The sequence below is a fragment of the Schistocerca nitens genome, chromosome 1 (genome assembly GCF_023898315.1).
Source record: "Schistocerca nitens isolate TAMUIC-IGC-003100 chromosome 1, iqSchNite1.1, whole genome shotgun sequence".
NCBI classification, from domain to species: domain Eukaryota; kingdom Metazoa; phylum Arthropoda; class Insecta; order Orthoptera; family Acrididae; genus Schistocerca; species Schistocerca nitens.
In genome coordinates, this window is record NC_064614.1 from 2105079 (window position 1) to 2132643 (window position 27565).

The 27565-nt window shown below is 37.4% G+C and overlaps 1 protein-coding gene across 1 annotated transcript in view; it reads right to left on the reverse strand.

The window, feature by feature from the left end:
- Window positions 1-4737: 4737 nt before the first annotated feature.
- LOC126240202 (collectin-10-like) overlaps window positions 4738-27565 on the reverse strand; it is a 121233-nt gene continuing 98405 nt past the window's right edge. Inside the window, exons 3-4 of the mRNA XM_049947908.1 lie at window positions 17733-18131; window positions 4738-4999 (exon numbers count right to left, since the gene is read on the reverse strand). Of these exons, the coding sequence (XP_049803865.1) occupies window positions 4833-4999; window positions 17733-18131 (566 nt within the window). The 3' untranslated portion in view covers window positions 4738-4832. The remainder of the gene's footprint in view (window positions 5000-17732; window positions 18132-27565) is intronic.

Genomic DNA, 27565 nt, shown 5'->3' on the forward strand with positions numbered 1-27565 from the left:
AGATTTTTTAACAACCTCTGGGTCATATTTTGCAAACATTTACTAAGGATAAAAAAGACATTAATAAAAATAATTATACTTAGTTAAGTAATTAATTATCTTATGTCTGTACTTTTGTTCATTAGGTTTACTAATCATATCTATTGTAAAACATCCGAACTGATCTTCATTCCAACATTTGATACATATTTCTATAAAATCATCAAATTTTAAACCTCCATCAACAAACACATGGTAAATATTCAAAAAAATTGTGATTATCTGTAACTAATTAATTAGATATTTTTGAATAGGTCTGAGCTCAATAAAACAATCTCTTCCTTCTTGTCTACCCGTTGTGAATGATATAAAGTAGAGTTAAAAATCAAGTAAGATGTAGGCTTGAAAGTTCTTGTTGTCAGCGAGGCGCAAGTGACTGGACATAGCTTATGTGTACTGTTGACTCTGCTAACAAGAGCGGACTCTGCGGCATCAGAAGTCTTGAGAGACATCACAATACGCAACCCTTGGACAGTGGTGTACAGCCTGTTCCTCACGTAGGCCTCACGTGGCACCACGTGACACACACACAATGCTCAGGAGTACTGGAAACTTCTAGAACAAGTGGTGCTGGGTGCATTACTGCTAAAAAAAGGCTAGCCACCATATTGTTGGGACAGTGATGGGAGTGATGGCAGTGATGGAGCAGCAGGTCAGTCAGTCAGATATGGTTTAGCTGGAGTTCTGATGCTGTGAGATCGCAGTGCAGTGCTGCGTAACTACGAGGAGACTTCGACTTATTTTCATGTAGTCAACACTTAGTCCGGCTACATTGGGACTTCAACTCAGGGAACTATGAGAAGCTACACTATGAAGAAGGCAGTTAGTACACTTTGTGTATAGAACCGATTATAAAACGGATGTGCCAGGGGTGCTTCCAGTGTATATATCCTCATGCACTGATTTATGATTGCATCCAATGTACCCTGAGATCCCAGCCGAGTTCCGTATTCTGACTCACCCTACAGCCTCTTTTCAGTGGAGCAGGTGCACAGAAGGCAGCCCATGACCACGAGACCCCCTGTCAAGTAAGTTCTTTGACGCGCATTCTTGCAGGCCTTCTAGTCCCTTTTGGGACTCGTCAGTGAGACATGGCATACCTCTAGTAAAATATTCTCTAACTACATCCCGATTTTCAAGAACGGAATCATCAAAAATTACAGGCGAATTATCTTTTAATTGATTCAGTGGTACAATTTAATTCTTATTCTCGATAAAAGTAGTAATTTTCTCATTATACACTCCTGGAAATTGAAATAAGAACACCGTGAATTCATTGTCCCAGGAAGGGAAAACTTTATTGACACATTCCTGGGGTCAGATACATCACATGATCACACTGACAGAACCACAGGCACATACACACAGGCAACAGAGCATGCACAATGTCAGCACTAGTACAGTGTATATCCACCTTTCGCAGCAATGCAGGCTGCTATTCTCCCATGGAGACGATCGTAGAGATGCTGGATGTAGTCCTGTGGAACGGATTGCCATGCCATTTCCACCTGGCGCCTCAGTTGGACCAGCGTTCGTGCTGGACGTGCAGACCGCGTGAGACGACGCTTCATCCAGTCCCAAACATGCTCAATGGGGGACAGATCCGGAGATCTTGCTGGCCAGGGTAGTTGACTTACACCATCTAGAGCACGTTGGGTGGCACGGGATACATGCGGACGTGCATTGTCCTGTTGGAACAGCAAGTTCCCTTGCCGGTCTAGGAATGGTAGAACGATGGGTTCGATGACGGTTTGGATGTACCGTGCACTATTCAGTGTCCCCTCGACGATCACCAGTGGTGTACGGCCAGTGTAGGAGATCGCTCCCCACACCATGATGCCGGGTGTTGGCCCTGTGTGCCTCGGTCGTATGCAGTCCTGATTGTGGCGCTCACCTGCACGGCGCCAAACACGCATACGACCATCATTGGCACCAAGGCAGAAGCGACTCTCATCGCTGAAGACGACACGTCTCCATTCGTCCCTCCATTCACGCCTGTCGCGACACCACTGGAGGCGGGCTGCACGATGTTGGGGCGTGAGCGGAAGACGGACTAACGGTGTGCGGGACCGTAGCCCAGCTTCATGGAGACGGTTGCGAATGGTCCTCGCCGATACCCCAGGAGCAACAGTGTCCCTAATTTGCTGGGAAGTGGCGGTGCGGTCCCCTACGGCACTGCGTAGGATCCTACGGTCTTGGCGTGCATCCGTGCGTCGTTGCGGTCCGGTCCCAGGTCGACGGGCACGTGCACCTTCCGCCGACCACTGGCGACAACATCGATGTACTGTGGAGACCTCACGCCCCACGTGTTGAGCAATTCGGCGGTACGTCCACCCGGCCTCCCGCATACCCACTATACGCCCTCGCTCAAAATCCGTCAACTGCACATACGGTTCCCGTCCACGCTGTCGCGGCATGCTACCAGTGTTAAAGACTGCGATGGAGCTCCGTATGCCACGGCAAACTGGCTGGCACTGACGGCGGCGGTGCACAAATGCTGCGCAGCTAGCGCCATTCGACGGCCAACACCGCGGTTCCTGGTGTGTCCGCTGTGCCGTGCGTGTGATCATAGCTTGTACAGCCCTCTCGCAGTGTCCGGAGCAAGTATGGTGGGTCTGACACACCGGTGTCAATGTGTTCTTTTTTCCATTTCCAGGAGTGTATTTATCTCAACTTTTTATAACTTTTTATAAATTCTTGATACTTTGGTTGATCTAACCCTTCTGAATAAACATACGAATGATTAATTTTATTTCAGTTCAACCATCCTGGTGCCAGAATGTAATTATCGATCATTCATGTAATTTTTCCACATCTACTTGGTCCTTAACTGTACATTGCATAGAATTTAATAAAAGCTTACAATCTTTATTTTTTTAATCTCTTCTCTGAATTCTTATTTTTGAATACATCATTTCAATTGGGTCATAAGTCTAACTCCAAATTTTACATCAAAAAATAATAATGGTACTCCCTGTAGCCAGCAGTACAATATGGGGGTGGTTTCGTTTTTGCTGATTCCGCTCCTGTAGTGAATGTTGGTGGAAAGTGGCAATGACTCTTTGCTCTTCTTTGTCTTCCGATCCTCCCCTGGTGAAGAACTTCAGGACTAACCCTAGTAGGTCAGACTTGTGGTCTGTATTTTGTGGTGGACTAACAGCCTGTGGTAGTTTCGAGCTGTACCAGCAATGGAACTGCACATCATCTCGGACATATCGTGTGTCATGAGAATGAACTTATTTGTGCTGAGTCAGTCGTCTAACATTTGACAATTCCAGCATGCACTGTTGCGTCTCTGAGTCAAATTAGTTTGGCCAGGCCAGTAAACACGATGCATCAGAACATCACAGCTGCAGCAGTGCGCCACTCCTTGCGCTGTTTGCTGTAGGCTCTGGAATCAAGGTGAAAGGGTGAAATACTGCTGCACTGATGTAGGGATGTTAAATAATATTCTCAGCTCCCTGTTCTCTGGTGAACCATAGTTTCTGCTATATTTGGTCGTAGTTGATTCCGTTCGAATAGAGTTGGACCCCACAGTGGATTCATGTAAACAAAGTCATATTGCGTTGTAAAAGGGATTAATTCAGGGTAGAATTTGTGTAGTTTCCACCCTAATGAATGCTTTACAAATAGAGCATCATCCCTTTTCTGATTAGTGTTTGTCATTTTTTTGTGTAAGATTTATCAGCTCGTTGTAGTTATTAAAGGATTAATTAAACTTGTCATTATTTTTGTAAACTTATATACGCCACTGTTCTCATTAATACTCCCTCAATTACTCATTGTTTTTATTTTATTGTGGTGGTACATGGGTACACCAACAATTCAACGTTCAATCTTATTAAATCAGTTAATTTGGTTATTAGTATGAACACTGAAAGTGACTGAAGGCATAGGCAACAAAAGTGCCACGAGTAAAATCACTAATTTCATATAAAAAAAATTAAGGTTATTGAGAAGATACTACTTTTCTTTATCTAAGGATGATAACATTTTGCATCATTCAGACATATATTTACGATTAAAGCAAGTGACAGCTTGCAGCATTTCTGCAGTGTCCCAGAGGGCTCAGAAGAAAATTTCACCTACACTATCAATGGTAGACACCATCCTCAACAATGTCAGAGTATTCATAAATACAGTGGTTCCAATTAAACTGCACCAAATTCTTGGTAACAATATTTGTTAATTATCTAGATCTTTTCAAATCAATGGTACCTATTTAATTTTGTAACTGGTATACAAAAAGTTATTTATGTATGTTGATATTTTCTGAAACTTTGGGCCATAACCTGATTTAATAAAGTAATCCAAGTATTCGACTTTTAATTCATTTTTGTTTTCATCCGATAGTAATACAAACTTTTAAAATTCGATTATTTAGGCTGTCCTATCGTGTTTACGTTACTTGTGTTGTATGTTAAAAGTTTACTATTTGTTTATATCCCTCTTTTTAGACCAGATTTTAAAAAATAACTTTGATAATCCGGCATATTCGATAGAATGCCATTGAGAGAACTCTGAGCATGCTCGGATTGTCAAGGTCCTATTGTACTTACTTTTCACTGATAAGGAGGACGCTCCATTATGACAATCAAATTTATTTTCCAATCACAATGCTGTCTCGAGTAGTATATGTACCCCACAATTGTTCCACATGTTACAAATAGTTCAAAGGCAGTTCCCAAATGCTGTGTGCAGTCATTCGGATCTGTGTTCCACAGACAGTGTAGCAATAGTTTGCCTTATGGCAGACAAGACATGAGGCTCTAGAGGAAAACGTTGATGGGCCACTAGAACGGATTGAGTTCGCACACAAAGGGCTGTGTGGACTCGCACGGGATGTCCGCGAAGAAGCCTTCCCAATTGAGGGTGACGCAGTTCTCCGGTCCAAAGGGCCCACCGTTGTCCGGGTCGTCGGGCCTCCAGTTGCGGAACTCCATGTCCTCCATCCTCCGGCCTGTGTACACGGGCAAACAAGGTATTTTACGTTACGTATCTGTGATCTAGACCTACTTGTTGGAGGTTGCAGTCGTTAATTAAAAACGATTAACAGACTTACACAGGGTGTTCGAAAAAAGTGTCAAATACTTTGGTAGGTGGTATTACTCATCTGAACAAGAAAAACAAGTCCAATAAAAATGACCGTGGAAACGCATACTTTCCGAGATGTAAATGTAAATGCCGCGTGACTATGGCCTCCCATCGGGTAGACCGTTCGCTTGGTGCAAGTCTTTCGAGTTGACGCCACTTCGGGGACTTACGTGTCGATTGGGATGAAATGCTGATGATAAGGACAATACAAATGGTTCAAATGGCTCTGAGCACTATGGGACTTAACATCTGAGGTCATCAGTCCCCTAGAACTTAGAACTACTTAAACCTAACTAACCTAAGGACATCAGACACATCCATGCCCGAGGCAGGATTCGAACCTGCGACCGTAGTGGTCGCGCGGTCCGAAACTGAAGCGCCTAGAAACACTCGGCCACACTGGCCGGCTAAAACCATACAACACCCAGTCCCAGAGCGGAGAAAATCTCCGACACAGCTGGGAATCGAATCAGGTATGACATTCCGTCGCGCTGACCACCCAGCTACCAGGGGCGGACGTTTCCGAGATAAACACTTGTTTATAGGGACGGCTGCACGATGCTTGGTTGCGGATATTAACACAGTCGTTGCATTGGCGCTCCATCAAATGTCGGCAAGGTATTATGCGTCTTAAAACAGTACTCTACCTGCCATTAGATGTTATGCAGTGGTTCGAGTCGTGTTGTAAACTATGTTAGTATTCGTTGTGTTTGTGTGTCTCACTGTACAACACTGTGAACGCTGGGTACATATAGTGGTGTTTTATCCTTCTTACAAGTTCGGATTCACTTATGTGTTTACTGTTATTGTGCTGTTTGTATGTACGAAAGGTGTAGTACATTTGCGTTTTCTCTCTTCCATCACTTGTTAGCGATGGAAGCCTACTACTCCACAAATGAAATGGCAGATATGACATTCTGCTACGGTTCAGCAAATGGACATAGCCTGCGAGCCCGATTCCTCTACGCTGAAAAACATCCACAGCACAGAGTGCTCTCTAATGAGCTGTTTGGCAGACTTTTCCAGCGTCTGAAGGATACAGGTACCCTTACACCTCAGAAGACTGACATTGGAAGTCCATACACAGTCCGCATGTCTGACACAAAGGAGCGTGTGCTACATTAGGTGGAAGAAATCCTTGGGACCAGTGTGTGAGGATTAACAGCAGCAGAAGGCGTGTCTCACACTCTTATCTGGGGACTACTTCATGAACAATTGTTGTACCCGTGTCATCTACAGCAAGTTCAGGCCCTAAGGCCACAGGATCAACATAGCAGATGGCGATTCTCTCAATGGCTCTTGCAGATGTGTGCCACAGATCCATTGCTCACTTAACAAGATTTTATTCACCGATGAGACGAGGTTCACAAGGGACCGTGATGCGAATTTCCATAACCAGCATGTATGGGCAGATGTAAATTCTGAAGCAATTCAGGAAAAAGGGCATCAACACTGACTCCCAATCAACGTATGGACAGGCATGCTTGGCGATAGATTAATTGTGCTACCGTAAAGGTTAAGTGGGGCGCATTAATTGGACTATCTTGCTTCAGCGAATACACACAATGGGCGTGAACATCTGACACGTAAGTTTCAGGACGGCTCGATCGGTCGAGGAGGGGGGTGGGGGGGGCACATGTTGTTATGTGTAAACTTGAAGGAATTGGTCTATGCCACACCAGTCAACGATGTGCATAAACTGCAGGGTTGTGTCTTGAAAGTGTGCCAGCAGATACAGCGACAAGCGAGCATACTTCAGAGATTGCATCATTCGTTACGCCAGGGGGGAGAGAGGTGCACTGTCATGAATGGACATCACGTTGAACACCTCCTGTAAACAGGTGTTTATCGCAGAAAGTATGCGTTTCCGGACCCTTGTTTATTGGACTTACTTTTCATGTTCTTATGTGTACTACCACCTCCCAAAGTACTCGACACTTATTTTTAACATCCTGTATACAGTGAACTCGAACTTGTTCAACAAAGTGAGGAAGATGAAAGAATAAGAGAAATGCAACCACTTCTGGTTACACCTACAGAAGATATTACCTTGAGAAATATGTTTGTTGTTCTATGATTATTGGATGAAGATTTCATATCACAAGCAGGCATATTCTGATTTTATTTCAGTGAATGAATGTAAAAGGTTTACATAATAATTGATATAATCTTTTAATTTTTTTGGTAGATAGTCATAATAAACTTGACAATCAACTATTTTTAAGGGCCATAAGAAATAGAGAAATTTTTATTCTTCTATTTTTAGAAGTAGAGTGGGTAATTTCTTCATAGATTCACCAAATGTGTATTCCAATGCTTCATTTCCTTAAAATCCTTGAAAATAGTCACAATTGCTAATATGCTCCATGCTTTCCAAATATTGACATAATTTTCCAAATAAGACACTGAAATTGGGGATTGGAAATTTTGTTTTATTTATACATAAAAATCTTAAATTTTTCCTCTCTTTACCAAAGTGTTGTGTGAATTATCAAAACATAACCATTTAACATACTCTTTATACCCTTTCCTCCTCAAAAATTTCTCAACAAAATATATATCTTGATGTTTAATTTTCTGAAATTATTGTTGATAAACAATTCTTTTTACTTCTGCTTCATCTAACTCTCTTAATTTGCGCATGATTGGATTAGAAAGAATAATATTTTCAATTTCAAAAACGTCTGTTGACTTGCTGGTAGTGTATAATTTTGCAAATATTCCATAAAGTTTGCTGATACTAAGTTTATCACCCATTTCATATTTGGGCTTAGCTTAGCATGTACTACATAAACAGTTTACAACAAGCCTTTCTCAATTCTCTTTGGTTGTATCCTTTGGCTTCGTGTTTATTGTTGAATGATTTGTATTGCTGTATTCATCAACAAAGTATCAACCTTGAAGAGCAAATTTTTTCCACATTTTTTTTCCTTTAGTGTTCTGTTAAATTTTTCTACAAGAGATACTTATAGATATTGAGTAATGGTAAAAGGTGTGTTCCTTGATTTGTTCTTGAAATTCTTTATTGTAGAATTCCCTATCACTATTTGTTTGTAGATTTCTTAGGGTTCTCATAGTTAAAATATTTTCAAAGGCCTCAACCACATTTTTACCTGTTTTATACTCAACTGGAATAGCCCATGCAGATTTCTAAAACACATCAGCAACAGTCAATAAATATTTAAACCCTTCATTTATTTTTGAGGTGGATTTCAACTTCCCACTACCATTTATATAGGATCTTCTTCTTTTAAAATTTTTTATCATCAGCTTATGTTATTTATTGGTGAAATCTTCACAAATATTAGGCTGCACATCATCACCAACAAATCTTTTTTAACAAACTTATTATTTCTAGTCTTGCATACTCTGCAAAGACTTTCAATTCTCTGTCTTCCATGTTTAGTTATTAGTCTTTGAGGGTGATTTGTTTCAGTAAATGTTCTACACTTTGAACACCAGAACTGATCCATTTATATAAATTAAAATTTTAATAAACCATTTTTTTACATCTACTGGCACAGTTTTAACTATATCCTTTAATCATATAGTTAGAAAATTTCATTTATGCACTGATATTTGCAGATTGTTATCATTCTTTCTTACATGTAGCTTATCAGGTACACTTACTGTGATATGAAAATCATTCAGTGTCAAATCGTAATTTATATTCTTCTCAAGAACAAGAACTCTTCCGAGCTTAAAATCCTACTCAAAATTATGTTTGATTTTCATTTCCAGTCATAAACGTTAATTCAGTTATTTGATTATCATATAGTTTACTTTGTAATCTCTCTACCTGATTAATGCATGGAATCAATTTTTATGTGATAATCTGTGAATATTTTCTCTATTTCCCTTTTTGTGTAGTAATTTTTAAGAGTTGTGTAGCACAGCAGTATATTCAATTTTATTAACAAAATAATTTAGTTCATTTTATACATATTGCTTGCTAACTGCATCATAACTACCTACTACATTTTTTTAAATCTACTAGTCTTCTACTTTTAAAATCAACATACACTTTTGTTACTTTAAGAATGTTATGTAATTCTTTAAGAAACTGTTTGATTAAATTTTCGATTTTTGATCCTAATTCATTTATGATATTTTCTAATTCTCCAGATTTTTTTGCATGTTAATCATGCATTCTATAGGCTGCTGCTTATTTCCAAAAAGCTCACTGATTGTGGTCAGAATATTACTAAACTAACAATAAGTTTAGCATGAATATACACAAATGACCACAGATGACTTCATCACAATTTTGAATTCGTTGTCCATTGTAGTACAACTCACTTGGACCAAAATATTTAACCAGTTCTTCAGGAGTATTTGCCCCAAATCTATCAAATAAAAATTTTACATTTTTGCTTTACAGTAACATATTGAACGTGTACCAACATTATCAGTTGTATCTACATTCACCACTCCAGATATGTATTCTCTAGGATGATCAGGTAGTTCATCAATCATGTATACACCATGAAAGTTTTAATTGTTAATTGCTTCGCAAGTTTTTCTATGTCAAAATGCTTTACACATTTTGATTATTTTTTTAATTTTTTTAACCCTTTTCCTTTCTTGTCTATTGCCAGTTTGCCTTTTTTTGTGCTGCCAAGTATGCATCATTCTCCTGTTTGTCATGAAATGATTTTGTATTAGCTGCTGTTCTACTTGCTAATGAACCAGTTGCTCCTAATGCTGCCAGTTAAATCGGTAGAAGGAAACCATCTTCCTGTTTTGTTAATCTTGATCTTTCTTTCTCCTTCATTAGGTATTCAATTTTTTACAGCAGTTATGCCTAGTATCTTGAGCAAATTCTCAACCATTTCTCTACTTACTCAATTACTCTTTTGAACATCAGCAAAAAAATTACCAGTACTGTGCGGTTACTGAGTTTAATGTTAAGTGATTTTGCTTTAGTTTTGCCACTAGGTAGCAATCAAATTGTATAAATGCCAACCATTTTCATCAACACTATTCCTCTAACTGCTGTTACAACAACTTTTTCATCAAATGAAGTATTAGAAGGATAATTCTTTGATTTGCTGCTAAATGAATTTGTGTATCTGCAGCATCCCTAGAGTATACATCATTATGATCTCTTTAGGTAATATCATGTTGTTTACAATCTTCATGTAATGATTTATGCCTTTGGAAACCTTGTGCTAATCTTCCATCTTGTTTAGTAAATGGGCCACAGTATGTGTAGTCTGTTAGATGCAACTCTGGGTTTGGCAAATTATTTAAAGCCCAATTTTGCTAAGCCTTTTCCATGTAGTTCACTTTTCCATAGTGTGTGTAGTAAGCTGCTGAAAAATCTAATCAGATATGGATTTATTTTGGATTGCTGATAATGATATCACTGAACTATGCCTACTCATTCATTATGAAAATTTTTATTTCCAACCTCTCCTCACTATGAATTTCTGATAATCTATTGATTAATCCACATACATCATTCAACTGGTTGTTTTGTATACCTTTTTATTAAACCTTCGCCTGTTTTTGTATCTGAATAATCTGTGGGATTTGAAATTGGCTGTAATTGTCTACATTGTGGGAAATAGACATCAAAAATTGCTTTGTTCAAACTTTTGTGTTTGTTACCTTTCCTTCATTTTATATTATTTGCATTGTTATCAGAATACAAAACTGCCAACATATGCTGCATACCTTTATAACTTGATAAATCAACAAAATCCAATTTTTTATTCATATCATATTCAGTTACCTGCTTTTTAGTTATAAGATTCATCAGTCCACCTGTACCTCCATTTTCTTTTTCTCCATGGAACTCAACTGACAAACAACCAACAAATTTAAAGTGGCCAACATGTTTCAATTTAAAAATTTTATTTTCATTGTTGTTGATATATTGCCATATTCTTTCACTTACACTTTTTTGATCCACAGTTCTTTATTATCCAATAATTTGGTCTACCTTTTAGCTTATCCTCTTCTTCACATTTCTTCAGTACATCCTATATATCTGATTGACTTACTGTGTAATCCAACTTCAGACTTTCGTAAGATTTAATTTAGGGTAACTCTCAGAATTATTCTGGATGAGGAGTGGCATCATAGTGTGTGTAAGGAATCATTTGTTTTCCAACTTCTCTGTTTTCTTTGACGGCGTTCAGCACATTGTCATCTAAACTTTTAGTTCTTTGCTTTACTTGTTTGACTGTACCAGTAACGGGCTTATCTTCTATTTTATGTTTTTCATAATCTCTTCTTGGTTGTTCTTTCCTAAGCTTCACTCCTTCTTTCAACTCATCAACTCCTTTTCTGTTTCTTTGCCTTTTTAATAACTTGTGGGTCATTCTTCGCCAGCATCTATACAACACAAAATTTAAATAACACAAAGCTTTCCACGTGTTGCTGTGTTGGATAGAAAATGTTGCTATGCTGTGTGTTAGATATTTAAGAATGATTATATTTTAAAACTGTACTGACTGTCTTTAGATTTCCTTGTCATGTCTATTGTAAAAAAACCAAATTCATACTTATTCCAATATTTACTGCACATTTCATTTAAATGATCAAACTTTAAATCTACACCAACAAACCTGTGGTAAATATTATTTGAATTTGTGATATCCTGCCTAAAGATGTTCAAAACAATTATGTTATCTCTCTCCCTCTGGTTGCTTTGATATCTTTGACTATATCTGAGACAAATAAAATCAGTCTTATTCAATTGTGTCTGTGTCTAGAAAAATATTCAATAACTGCATCCTGATTTTCAAGAAGGAAATCATTGAATATTTCTAGTGAATTATCTTGACATTTATCCAGTGGTATAATTTCGTCGCTGTTTCCAATAAAAGTAGTAACTTTCTCTTTATGTTTGTCTTCTACTTTTTTTAACTTCTTTATAAACTCTAGATATTTCGATTGATCCAAACTTTAAGGGTAAAGATCAAGGCTGATCTCATCCCAATTCAACCATCCTGGAGCTAAAATAAAGTTACTGGTTATTAATGTTGCTTTTCCACATTCAGTTGGTCTTATTATTGCACATCAAATGGAATTAGGTAAATGTTTGCCATGCTTATTTTTTTAATTGTTTCTCTGAAATTGTGATTTTTGGATCACAATGTGTTTTGCAGCAGCTAAAACAGACTCAACTGATTTTCATTTAATCCATAATTCTTCATTACTAGTAAATGAGTAGATTAATTAAGCTTTGTGGTAAGTTATCAATTCACAAAAGTAGACCGACTGTCCTATTGGGAGATAGTTGTAACGGTGTCACATTACTTTGATTTTGCACAACTTTTTTAACTCCAAATATTACATTAGAAATTGTAAATTTTAGTGTGATGGGCAAATAATGGGAATTACTATTGGTCAATAACATGTGAAAATTTATTCACATGACAAAGCTTAATACACACATTAAAGAAGGTGAAGGTGTAAAAAGTGTTACTATAGAGAGTGATGTTATTTGTATATAGATATAGAAGATAGCACTGCAAGGGTTCTAGGACTTCATAATTAAAGTTTTTCTCCTAATGAAAAAACTATTGCTATTTAAGTTCCTAATATAATTCCATTCAAATTTATGAATATTAATTTAAATTTGGCTGATGGAATGTATGTTAACCATAGTAAGCACTTTCATCATGATTGCGACTTTATTGCTTCATTCAAGCCTAATGTTGAGTGCAACGGGCAAGTGCTCTACCATCTGAGCTACCGAAGCATGACTCACGCCCGGTACTCACAGCTTTACTTCTGCCAGTACCTCGTCTCCTACCTTCCAAACTTTACAGAAGCTCTCCTGCGAACCATGCAGAACTAGCACTCCTGAAAGAAAGGATATTGCGTGAGTCCTGCTTCGGTAGCTCAGATGGTAGAGCACTTGCCCGCGAAAGGCAAAGGTCCCGAGTTCGAGTCTCGGTCGGGCACACAGTTTTAATTTGCCAGGAAGTTTCAACAAATAATTGTCTTGAAAAATCCTAATATTCCTGTAGCGTTCAATTGACAGGCAACTTTTGAAGTTGCTTGCTTATCTGGTAGGAAGCATTTCGAGCTACATATCACAAATAACTACAGCTAAAATGGAATTTAATATGCCTTACCCTGTGTTGCGTTTCAGCCTAGTCATAAAAATTGACTAACTGATTGATTCATCACAGCAGGATCATGTTATGCTACGAAACCTGCATTTGAAAAATTGAAAAAATGAAATATTTCATCAAGAAATGTGTAATTTACATGTTGTTGTTGTTGTTGTGGTCTTCAGTCCTGAGACTGGTCTGATGCAGCTCTCCATGCTGCTCTATCATGTGCAAGCTTCTTCATCTCCCAGTACCTACTGTAACCTACATCCTTCTGAATCTGCTTAGTGTGTTCATCTCTTGGTCTCCCTCTACGATTTTTACCCTCCACGCTGCCCTCCAATACTAAACTGGTGATCCCTTGATGCCTCAGAACATGTCTTCCCAACCGATCCCTTGTTCTGGTCAAGTTGTGCCACAAACTTCTCTTCTCCCCAATCCTATTCAATACTTCCTCATTAGTTATGTGATCTACCCATCTAATCTTCAGTATTCTTCTGTAGCACCACATTTCGAAAGCTTCAATTCTCTTCTTGTCCAAACTACAGTATTTATCGTCCATGTTTCACTTCCATACATGGCTACACACCATACAAATACTTTCAGAAATGACTTCCTGACACTTAAATCTATACTCGATGTTAACAAATTTCTCTTCTTCAGAAACGCTTTCCTTGCCATTGCCAGTCTACATTTTATATCCTCTCTACTTCGACCATCATCAGTTATTTTGCTCCCCAAATAGCAAAACTCCTTTACTACTTTAAGTATCTCATTTCCTAATCTAATTCCCTCAGCATCACCCGACTTAATCCAACTACATTCCATTATCCTCGTTTTGCTTTTGTTGATGTTCATCTTATATCCTCCTTTCAAGACACTGTCCATTCCGTTCAACTGCTCTTCCAAGTCCTTTGCTGTCTCTGACAGAATTACAATGTCATCGGCAAACCTCAAAGTTTTTATTTCTTCTCCATGGATTTTAATACATACTCCGAATTTTTCTTTTGTTTCCTATACTGCTTGCTCAATATACAGATTGAATAACATCAGGGAGAGGCTACAACCCTGTCTTACTCCCTTCCCAACCACTGCTACCCTTTCATGTCCCTCGACTCTTATAACTGCCTTCTGCTTTCTGTACAAATTGTAAATAGCCTTTCGCTCCCTGTATTTTACCCCTGCCACCTTTAGAATTTGAAACAGAGTATTCCAGTCAACATTGTCAAAAGCTTTCTCTAAGTCTACAAATGCTATAAACGTAGGTTTGCCTTTCCTTATTCTTTCTTCTAAGATAAGTTGTAAGGTCAGTATTGCTTCACGCGTTCCAGTATTTCTATGGAATCCAAACTGATCTTCCCCGAGTTCGGCTTCTACTAGTTTTTCCATTCGTCTGTAAAGAATTCGTGTTAGTGTTTTGCAGCTGTGGCTTATTAAACTGATTGTTTGGTAATTTTCACATCTGTCAACACCTGCTTTCTTTGGGATTGGAATTATTATATTCTTCTTGAAGTCTGAGGGTATTTCGCCTGTTTCATACATCTTGCTCACCAGATGGTAGATTTTTGTCAGGACTGGCTCTCCCAAGGCCGTCAGTAGTTCCAATGGAATGTTGTCTACTCTGGGGGCCTTGTTTCGACTCAGGTCTTTCAGTGCTCTGTCAAACTCTTCACACAGTATCGTATCTCCCATTTCATCTTCATCTACATTCTCTTCCATTTCCATAATATTGTCCTCAAGTACATCACCCTTGTATAGACCCTCTATATACTCCTTCCACCTTTCTGCTTTCCCTTCTTTGCTTAGAACTGGGTTTCCATCTGAGCTCTTGATGTTCATACAAGTGGTTCTCTTATCTCCAAAGGTCTCTTTAATTTTCCTGTAGGCAGTATCTATCTTACCCCTCGTGAGATAAGCCTCTACATCCTCACATTTGTCCTCTAGCCATGCCTGCTTAGCCATTTTGCACTTCCTGTCGATCTCATTTTTGAGACGTTTGTATTCGTTTTTGCCTGCTTCATTTACTGCATTTTTACATGTATCACATAATTACCTCAAAGCATATAATGCTGTTTGTGATTTTAAAAGACTTGAAGAGCAATGTTGATACAAATCCATACAATTTAATAATATATTATCATATTTATGTATATGATTAATGTGATGTGTAGAAAGAATATTGTTGCTACACAGAAAACCTCAACAAAACTTCGTGCCACTTTCAATGATAAAATTCCGAAAGCAACACTTGCACATGTAACAATGTATGATAAAGAGAATCTCACATATAACGCACAACAGAGAATTGTAAATGACAATTTTTAAACTGAAAAATTTAGTATCTAACTTACAAGATGATGCCTGATTTTACTCATCATTATTTTTCTGGATACCTCTTTTTGAGTAGGTTATGTTAACGTTTTGAATTTTTAAAATCGGTTAATATTTGGGTGAGAAATTAACAGAAAAGAATTTCCCCCTTAAGCAGCACAGCTTACTTCCATGTATTGTGGGTAGTGGTTTTTCAGGGGCACTTTTCTTGTCTGAAAATTTAATCAGAATTATATTATCCATAAAAATAAAAAGGTTCCTGATAAATAAATTTGAAGAACCTAACACAAGAAAACTGTCAAGAAGATGCCAATGAAGTTGTGCCATCTATAAATTCTAGTGTGAACTATTAAATTTTAATACATGCAATGGTGCAATCTGTGAACAGTAGTGTGAACGTACTGGATTTAGTTTCACTTAGAAAAATCTGTCAAATGAGGCAAGCTCCATTTAAATCAATTTGGAAACATACTTCATTTTACACGCAAATTATTCTTTTTTAATGATAATTTGCGTGTTGATACTAACATTCATGTGTTGTTTAAAGTTCATCTCTTCTAAAAATCACCATGATGGGAATATGATCATTTCAGAATGTAGTTTTTACTGCTGTAATGCAGCATATAAGCACATTGGTAAAGCTTGGTCCTGCTGGTGAACCCACAATGAATGTAAGGGAGTGCCAAAAACTCGGCTTCGAATCATCACCATCGTTCATCACGTCGCTGCCGTCCAAGCTTTGCCCCTTCAGTTAAAGAAGGCCAGTGACAAGCGAAAAGCGGCACGTAACGTTATGATGCCGACCATCGTGGCACTGCAGTAGAACAGGTCTCTGAGCTGGAGCTTCGAAAGTACCTCGTTAGGAGAAGAGACGAGAAACAGAAGCGAGAGAGGCTGAAAATCCCTCTGCAATTTCCTTCATGTGGGATGAAGGTTTTGCACTTTTTGAGTATGAAATTTGTTATTAAATTTTATTTCTATATAAATAAAGACTACTGAAGAAGCTCAACAGCACAAGCAGTTTTAATTAATTAAAAAAAAATAAGTGAGTTGAAATTAAACATTCTATATAGCATTACTGAATGTGAATATTTGAATTCTAGATATGGAGAGAAAATTTGATTGGAACTCATTAATTAATTTGAATTTATTTTGTCAGACAGGTACTCGAAATTGATCAGTGGTTGGGATTTTTAATGTTTCGAGGATGGAAGTATTTATCTGAGATACAAAGGAGTGAAAAAGTTTGTGAAAATAATGGTAATGAGTTCTGCAATCTGTAATTCACTACCAGCTGCTGGAGCAGTCACTGGACTGTGTCCTACTTCAGCAGCACCTAATGAACTAGAGCTTATGGAATTCATCTCAAAAAGTACAGAACCTTCTTCCCACATGAAGGAAATTGCAGAGTGATTTTCAGCTTCTCTCTCTACTATATCTCGTCTCTTATCCTTCTCAGGTTTCTTCGAAGATCCAACTCAAAGTCCTGGTCCACTGTGGTGCTGTGACGAGTAGCGTGCCTGCTTCAGCAGTTACTGCCTTTGGGCCGTGCCTATGTGAATTCCATGAGTTAGATTTATTTTTAATGTTTATAATCTCTAAATGGACAACACCAAGCAATATGGTCAGAGCACTGAGAAAAAAAATAGCGGAGAATTTCATAACGTTAAATATAAAAATGATGGGCTTTCAGTATATTTACCAAATTTAAAAATATTACAATAAGATAAAAGTTACATGTGAATGTGTTAGAAGTGTGGTTAACTGTGCACTCAAACAACATGAATAATCATTAATTCATAACAGCATCATGTCTGCTAAAATTTTTACAAAATAGGGAAGTTTTAGAGAAATGTTACGGAAATTATGGTCATCTATATGGTTTTTGTGGGAAATGCTGTGGGGGAAAATGTTAAAAATGATGAAAATACTGGTAAAATGGTGAAAAATACTCGATGAATGAAGGAAAGATAATATTTTTTGGGTCATTTACATGGTGTTTGAGGGTGGCTGGGCATCCAAACTATCTGTTGTATCTGATTCTTATATAAGGCATTTTGTATTGTTCCACATGTCTTATCAAACATGTCACTTTCAAAATTGCAATGCGCTCTAAAATACTCAAAAGAAGCTCTCGATACTGTAAAATGAGTAGAAATATTTCTATCTTGTGCTAAATAGCACTTTTGGACGTACCTTCGCTTGTAACGAAGTTCCCTTCCTCAGCTTCGTCAGAGAAGTCGACGTAAAAGTCTGTGTGGAATCCAACTTCTCTGATAAAAAAAAGCACAGAAAAAGCCTTGAACCAATCCTCTGGGGCCGTCAGCTTCCCTCCATCATCCTCACATGTCTTCTTCGCAAGGTGAAATGGTTTCTCCTCTTTGTATAACTTGTAGAAGGTCCGAGGTAAATCATAATATGTGTAACCTTTCGGTACATTTTTACGGAGGGTGCGTTCACAAATAAATGTGTAATATGTAAAGCAGCTAATGTCGTTCACGTGGCCCTTCTTAGCATGTATATGTAGACAGTTTTCACCACCTTTCCAGTTGTCCGGGCTGTTTTTCGCCCACGGTAGTTTTGGTGCAGGGTTACCTTGAACAGTATGGTTACATGCTGCTGTGGTTAAATGCAAAGAAGAATAAGTCTGCAACTACACATAAAATTTCAGGTAATATATAGTGATTTGGAATCTCATATGGAGACATAGGTAACATCAAACAACAACTATATAGCACCAGAGAAATAACTGTGTTGTTGTAGTATGAAAAATAGCACATATGGAGTTTACCAATACACAATACTTTCATCATTAAATTCATTTTATCAAGAGACGCAAATATGATACAAGAGCAGTAAACATTTAATAAAGAACCGAGTTTCACATGTTACTTTTAATAATAATGAAAGAAAAAGTAAACAAACCCTATCACATACAGAAACATTTCTATGAGACACTGGTGGCTGACATATAAACACTATGCATAGATCCTAAACATTTTGTTCTATAGTTTAGAATATTGTCTAACACAATGTTGGTGAAGATAGAAATCACATCATCAGTCTTCTCATTTCTATTTTACCTTGAGCGAAAGTCTTCCAGTTTAGTCTTAATATGAATACATTCTTTGGACATTTGAGTAACCCTAAGCTGTCTCCAGTGTTGGCTGCAATCAAAATTATTGACATTCCCCTATCTAAATTTTTGAATGATTGAGTGTACCATTTATTATTAATAGCAGTAATATATACATGATTTCATTTAAAAACTCACAGCTACTTCCCTTATCCAAACCTGCAAAAGGCTGGCCTGTAGTCCATCTCCGATTCTGAATAAGTTATCATAAACATTAGTTCTGGTACCACAACTGAATCTTAAGGGTAAGTCATTAAACTAGGCAGCAGGACTTATTCACTTTAAATATTCAGTGTCATTCTAAAGCAGTTATAGTTAGCTATCACACCTTCATGTGGTTGTAGCAGTATGTTGAGTAGAACAAAAGTTTTGCATGTACCATTAATTTGGAAGGAAAAAAAGGAGACAATGGTTTTAGTACAATGGTGAGACAGATATACGTATCTATTTCATGTTAAAAATAGAAATGGAGCAGTTTCTGAATCAGTGAGTTATTTAATTAACAAGTCCACTGAATGGCTTAGAAATTACAGTTAACAAACAGCATTTTCTTCAGCCATGTTACGTACTTCAAATGGGAACACGAAGGTCAAGTACCAAACAAAATGTTTGCATTTATATTTATTTATAATTTGAAGAAATCGTTACTGTGAAGTAATTCATTACTGAGATAGCGAGAAATGATTACAAGGAAAAGAAGTAAAATCACAAAAAAATCAATTGGCAGCATGCTCAGATCACCAATTTCAAAAATAAAATGGAACGTCCTTTCACAGTGGAAGAAAGGAAGACAGATTTGTGCTTAAAGACCATACTTTAACCTACATACTTTTACATCATAGTTTCTGTACATGAAACAGGGCAGTACCATTGTTGCCAAAGCACATAGAAAGCCCTACTCAATAAAGCCCTTACCCAGTCATAAATTTACGCATTCGTCCTAAGTAAATCCTTCCTTCAACCCCATAACACCAGTCACATATCTTCTCATAACCTTCAATGAACTGACAACTCCCATTCATCGACCAGAGCAGAGCTCAAACTGATGACTGAAGAACCTCTCCACTTGGCCATAATCCTAGTGTAATCAAACCCGCCAAACACCTTAACTTGCAATGTGTTACCCCTTAGTTGGTAACATCTGTCTCTTAGGAGGATATAAAAGCTCTCAATGTATTGTTGACAGGCGTGCATTGTTACTTGGATCTGATATTTCAGCTACCTTCATTCGTGACTAGAACTTGCTACTGTGTAGACATCATTGTTTCATCTCCATGATAGCATTGTTTTACTCGTGCACAAACGTCAGTCACATCATCTCACAGACTGATGTTACTGTAGAGGTAAGATATTTACTCTGTCTGACAGATGGATATCACTCTAAGTGAGGACGTATTTGTGTCATACTCTCTTTTTTTTCAAATATCTCATTACTTGTAGACGGCTACTAGCGGAGGGATACCGTGTGTGGCCCAAAGAAGCAAAAGAATGGAGCAGATAGCTTCAGATCAGTTTGAGAAAAGTGATGATGGTTATCATTCAGACGACTCTTATGATCCTGAGGAAGATCACGTATCAGATTCAAATCGTGACAGTGATTCAGAAATAGAGGTCAATGATATTATCTGCACGTCTGTGAATGAAAAAGGTGATGTTGACTCTCTTCAGAATAGGGAAAATGATAACACCGAAACGACGCAATTTATCATGGCAAGCTGAATTGTTCCAGTTGGAGTTCCAGTGCACCCAATTGCGGTACTAAAACACGAAATAAAAATGTAATAAAATTAGATTGTCATTGTGGTTAGACCCTGCCAGTCAGTTAGGTAACGATCCAGATCTACCAGAAATATGGCGTTCAGTTTTTAACACTGAGATATTGGACGAGATAGTAGTACATACCAACTCAAAAGTACAAGTGATTAGGAATAAATTGCAAAATCCTTAGACTTCCAGTTATAAAGATACAGACAAAACTGAAATTGGGGCACTGACTGGTTTGATGCTTCCATGTTCTATTTTCAAGTGTGGATGTGAAAACTTGGCATCACTTTTCGCAAATGACTGTACTGGACGTCCTATTTTTCGTGCAACCATGCCTCTAAAACGACATGACGCATTACTGGGCTCTCAGATTTGATGATGCATCTACTCACAAACAAAGGAAAAGAGATGATCCTGCAGCCACTGTGTCCAATATTTCCAACATATTTATTTCTAATTGTCAGAAGGTATATTCGATTGGCGCTCTTGCATGTGTTGATGAGAGTCTAATCCTATTTAGAGGCAGATGCCGATTCATAATATTTATAGCCAAGAAGCTTGCTAAATATGGCATAAAATTCATTTGCCTCACAGATGCTCATTCTTCATATCTGAATAATGCTTACGTTTGTGTGGGGAAAGACATGATGGAGCAACACTAACTGAGGAAGAGTAAAAGTTCCTAAAGCCAACACAGTCTGTGATTCGTCTTTCCAAAAGCATGTACAGGACAAAGAGGAAGATCACAGCAGACAATTGTTTTTCACCATTGAATTGTGTAAGAAGCTGCTGAAAAACTGGTTGACATATGTTGGAATTCTAAAATGCAACGAAATAGAAGTTCCAAAAGAGTTTCTTTCCAACGCAAAGAAAGAAATGAGCTCCAGTATTTATGGTTTTACTAAGGATCTTACACTATTGCCTTTTGTTCCAAAATTTTCTAAAGCAGTTTTAGCTCTTTCTTTCATGCACCACACTGCGTAAACTGACGAAAGTAGCAACAATTATCAGTTTCTGTTTTGCCACAAAATCTGGCGTAGATGCTCTACACATGAAGTGCAGCAACTACTCAGCTAACCGGAGAACAGGATGGCCACTGGCAGTATTTTACTTTCTAATATTTGTGAGCTGTGCAAATGCCAGTGTTATGTATCTTCATAAAAGGTACGATGTCAAGATCTGAGTTCGTGAAGAGCATAGCAATGAACTTAATCAGACGTCATATGCAGAGAAGGCTCCAGATTCCAAACTTACTGGATGACCTCAGGAAAATTATTGCAGGTATTTTAGGTGAAAAGCAAAGAAATGGAATCCAAAAAGCACAAAAATAAGCTACACGCTAGGAAACAGAGAAAACTATCGTCATTGTTTCTACACATTGAGCAGAAAGATGGCATACATGTGTGTGAAATGTGATAAACCCAATCGCTTCCAGTGCTCCATGAAAATATGTAAAATGTTTATAGAAAGTTTGTAATTTTTTTCCATTTCTTTGCATGTATATCAAGATATTTGAGAAAACACTTGTCTAGTTTAGAAACTATTTCATTTGACACAGTAATACTAAATCTCGTGAATTTTTCAAGGGAAGACTATACTTCATATACTATTTCATGGAAAAACTTGTATTTAATGTTATAATTTTTTCGTATTGTATTGCAAAATGTGACTGAAAGACAACAGAAATATTGATATTAATTTTTCATCAAGCTTTTAAATTGTTATTTATTTACGATATTCACTACAGTGGAAATTCTTTGAAATATTTGGTCACCTTAGTTGTCCAGACGGATGTTACTGTAAACGCCAATTTTTCAGATGTTACTAGCTAAGGGTTCAGAATGAAAACACACATGAGACTGGTGTAATATTCTACAATATTTATTATTTTACTTTTCAAGCCTGTTTTCAGCTGTTACATCATTATCAGATCCGGCCGTGGTGGCCGAGTGGTTCTAGGCGCTACAGTCTGGAACCGCGCGACCGCTACAGTTGCAGGTTCTAATCCTGCCTCGGGCATGGCTGAGTGTGATGTCCTTAGGTTAGTTAGGTTTGCATAGTTCTAAGTTCTAAGGGACTGATGACCTCAGAAGTTAAGTCCCCATTTTAACCATTTGTACCATTGTCAGATAGAAATATAAGTCGTGAAATTTTTGTTGGTTTGAAAATTATAAACTAGTTGATCTATAAAGTGTCTCAGCTGGTTTTCAAAAATTACAATTGTTAATGTTTGATACAGGACTAAAACTAGAGTCATTATTTCAGTAAAATGCAATGTAAAACTATTAGCTTAGATTAGATTAGATTAGATTAGATTAATACTAGTTCCATGGATCATGAATACGATATTTCGTAATGATGTGGAAAGAGTCGAATTTTCCAGTACATGACATAATTAGGTTAATTTAACAACTTACTTAAGTTAATATAACAACTTTATTTTTTGTGTTTTTTGTTTTTCTTTATTTTCTTATTTTTATTGTTTGATATTTGTTTTAAATTTATATCTAATAATTCCTCTATGGAGTAGAAGGAGTTGTCATTCAGAAATTCTTAAATACTTGTTGGTTATCTGTCAGACTTTTGATACTATTTGGTAAGTGACCAAAGACTTTAGTGCCAGTATAATTCACCCCTTTCTGTGCCAAAGTTAGATTTAATCTTGAAAAGTGAAGATTATCCTTTCTCCTAGTATTGTAGTTATGCACACTGCTATTACTTTTGAATTGGGTTTGGTTGTTAATAACAAATTTCATAAGAGAGTATATATACTGAGAAGCTACTGTGAATATCCCTAGATCCTTAAATAAATGTCTGCAGGGTGATCTTGGGTGGACTCCAGCTATTATTCTGATTACACGCTTTTGTGCAATAAATACTTTATTCCTCAGTGATGAATTACCCCAAAATATGATGCCATATGAAAGAAATGAGTGAAAATAGGCGTAGTAAACTAATTTACTAAGATGTTTATCACCAAAATTTGCAATGACCCTTATTGCATAAGTAGCTGAACTCAAACGTTTCAGCAGATCATCAATGTGTTTCTTCCAATTTAATCTCTCATCAATGGACACACCTAAAAATTTGGAATATTCTACCTTAGCTATATGCTTCTGATTAAGGTCTATATTTATTAATGGCGTCATACCCTTCACTGTACGGAACTGTATGTACTGTGTCTTATCAAAATTCAGTGAGAGTCCATTTACAAGGAACCACTTAGTAATTTTCTGAAAGACAGTATTGACAATTTCATCAGTTAATTCTTGTTTGTCAGGTGTGATTACTATACTTGTATCATCAGCAAAGAGAACTAACTTTGCCTCTTCATGAATATAGAATGGCAAGTCATTAATATATAATAAGAACAACAAAGGACCCAAGACTGACCCTTGTGGAACCCCATTCTTGGTAGTTCCCCAGTTTGAGGAATCTGCTGATCTTTGCATGTTACGAGAACTACTTATTTCAACTTTCTGCACTCTTCCAGTTAGGTACGAATTAAACCATTTGTGCACTGTCCCACTCATGCCACAATACTTGAGCTTGTCTAGCAGAATTTAATGATTTACACAATCAAAAGCCTTTGAGAGATCACAAAAAATCCCAATGGGTGGTGTTCGGTTATTCATATCATTCAAAATTTGACTGGTGAAAGCATATATGGCATTTTCTGTTGAAAAACCTTTCTGGAAACCAAACTGACATTTTGTTAGTACTTCATTTTTACAGATATGTGAAGCTACTCTTGAATACATTACTTTCTCAAAAATTTTGGATAAAGCTGTTAGAAGGGAGATTGGACGGTAATTGTTGACATCAGATCTATCCCCCTTTTTATGCAAAGGTACAAGAATAGCATATTTCAGTCTATCAGGGAAAATGCCCTGTTCCAGAGAGCTATTACACAGGTGGCTGAGAATCTTACTTATCTGTTGAGAACAAGCTTTTAGTATTTTGCTGGAAATGCCATCAATTCCATGTGAGTTTTTGCTTTTAAGCAAGTTTATTATTTTCCTAATTTCAGAGGGAGAAGTGGGTGAGATTTCAATTGTATCAAATTGCATAGGTATGGCCTCTTCCATTAACAGCCTAGCATCTTCTAATGAACACCTGGATCCTACTATATCCACAACATTTAGAAAATGATTATTAAAAATATTTTCAACTTCTGACTTTTTGTTTGTAAAGTTTTCATTCAATTTGATGGTAATACTGTCTTCCTGTGCTCTTGGTTGACCTGTTTCTCTTTTAATAATATTCCAAATTGTTTTAATTTTATTATCAGAGTTGCTGATTTCAGACATGATACACATACTCCCGGATTTTTTAATAACTTTTCTTAATATAACACAGTAGTTTTTATAATTTTTGATAGTTTCTGGTTCACTACTCTTTCTTGCTGTCAGATACATTTCCCTTTTCCGGTTACAAGATATTTTTATACCCTTAGTAAGCCATGGTTTGTTACAAGGTTTCTTACGAGTATATTTAACTATTTTCTTGGGGTAGCAGTTTTCAAATGCATTTACAAAAATGTCATGAAATAAATTATATTTTAAATTGGCATCAGGTTCATGGTACACCTCATCCCAGTCTAACTGCTGTAGGCTTTCCCTGAAATTTGCAATTGTTAAATCGTTGACTGAACGTACTACTTTGGAGGACTGTTTAGTATTGCTGAATGGAGCTATGTCATATATTGTAACTAGCTGTGCACCATGATCAGAAAGACCATTCTCAACAGGCTGAGCATTTATCTGGTTAAACTTATCTTGGTCTATAAAGAAGTTATCTATCAGTGAGCTGATATCCTTTACCACCCGAGTAGGAAAATCAATAACAGGTGTCAAATTGAAAGAACCGAGTAATACTTCAAGGTCATTTTTCCTATTACCCTCTTTCAGAGAATCTACATTGAAGTCCTCACAAATAATAATTTGCTTCCCCCTGTCTGACAGATAGCACAACAAGGAGTCCAAATTTTTCAGAAATAGATGAAAATTTCCTGATGGGGACCTATATACAGTTACAATTATAAATGTGCCTTTATTTAATTTAAGCTCACAGGCACATGCTTCTATATGTTTCTCTACACAAAACTTTTTTGTTTCTATACTTTTTGCACAATTATAACTTTTGACATATATGGCAACTCCTCCTTTCTCCATATTTTCTCTCATTACATGTGTAGAGAGCTTATATCCACTTACATTTACCTTATCCATATCAGTAACAATGTGATGCTCAGACAGGCATAGTATATCTATTTCATTCTCAGCTTCTGAATCTTCTAAACAAACCAGAAGCTCATCTACTTTATTCTTTAAACTCCCAATATTTTGATGAAATATACTTACATTATTTTTAATTATACTTTTATGAGAACCTTTCCTTATTCTAACATTTGCAGTACTCTCCTGTCTGAGTTTCTCATTGTGCTTAGGCCTAGTTCCTATACCAGTGGTCACATGGTGTTCAGAGAGGCAGATTATGTCAACTGGGTTGGGTGACTTTAATTCATCAATGCAATTACCTAGGACTGAGATACAACTTGGTGGAGATAAAATTTCTGGTGATTGGTGAAAATTTATAATTGATAGCTGTGATTGGTGATCCAATGTGCTAGAATTGTGCTGTTTAATTTCTTTCCTAAACTGAAGATTTGTTTCAATGCTGACCTCTCGTAGAACTTGACATCTTTCTGTCTTACCTATCCTAAAAAAGGTGCTGCTCCAACACCTGTAACCACTGGTATTTTACCATTCATGGCAGTGCCTCCCCCCCTTAAATTTCCTGCTATTACCCCAGCCAGTTTCCCCTTCCCTTTCCTGTTGAGATGTAGGCCGTGCCTGGTATAGTCCCACCTACTGAGATAATCAACAGGAACCACACCAATATGAGCCCCCGCACCCAATCCAAGCAGCCGTTCCAACTCCAAATTAACTCTCCCAACAGAAGAGTTCCAATGAGGACGGTCATGGCGTCTCAGGACAGATACAAATTCAACATTGATGTGTCTCGATGCCGACGCAATCTTTACCAGGTCACACCCTATACTGTACCCAGGATCTCTGTCGATGCTGTTCCCTGGCCCTCCCACAATAACCACGGTGTCTTCCCTGGTAAATCCTTTACAGAGTGAACCTAAATCCTCTGTCACCTGATCCAGACTAGCACTTGGTTTGAAAAAATTTGTGACCTGGTATTCTGGTCCTAATTCCTCCTGCAGAAGTTGGCCTACACCTCTCGCATGAGAACTGCCTAACAACAAAACTTTCTTCCTTTTTGATGACTTTCCTACATTCTTTTTCAATTTCCTATTGAAAGTTTGTTGTGTCCTGTCTACACCTACCTCTGCTTGAGGCTCATCAGTTTCTAACTGAAACAACAGGTCAAACTTATTTTTGAAATTCACCACAAAACTGTCAGACTTAGTTCTAGGCCTGTTCCTTCTGCTACCTGTTGCCACTTCCCACCTCTCTTTGCCCTTCTCCCTCCTTAACCTGTCCAGATCTTCCCTAGCCTGATCTAGCTCAGCCTGAAGGGCAGCAATTTTCCCCTCCTGTTCCACTATCTTCCTATCTCTGCTGCAAATCCTACATAACCACTGATGAGCCTGATCCACTTTCCCAACACCCACGCCACTGCAGTCCCCCAGTGAAAAAAACTACTACATCCATCACACCAAACCGCGGAACTAACAATTCTACGGCAAGTCAGGCACTTCTCACTCATGGCAAAAATAATACTTTAGCTAGAATAAATCAATTAAATTACCGAAAATCAAAAAAGACGTTACAAGAATTAAGCCTATTCACAAATGTGTATAAGCAAGTTTCTGATTTAAAATTCCGCTGTTTTTCTGAGATCTGTATTAAAACAATGAAGGTATACACTATTTATTATATATTTCACTCGATGGAATGAAAAAAAGGACAATTGAACGAGATACTTTAACTTTGATTCTCCAAAAACGTTACGAGAATTAGGCCTATAAACAAATGTACGGTATATAGGCAAGTTTCTGATATAAAGTTACGCTGTTTTTCTGAAATCTGTATTAAAACAATGAAGTTATACGCTATTTACGGTAGTTTACTTATTTGTTACCGAGAAACTAGTT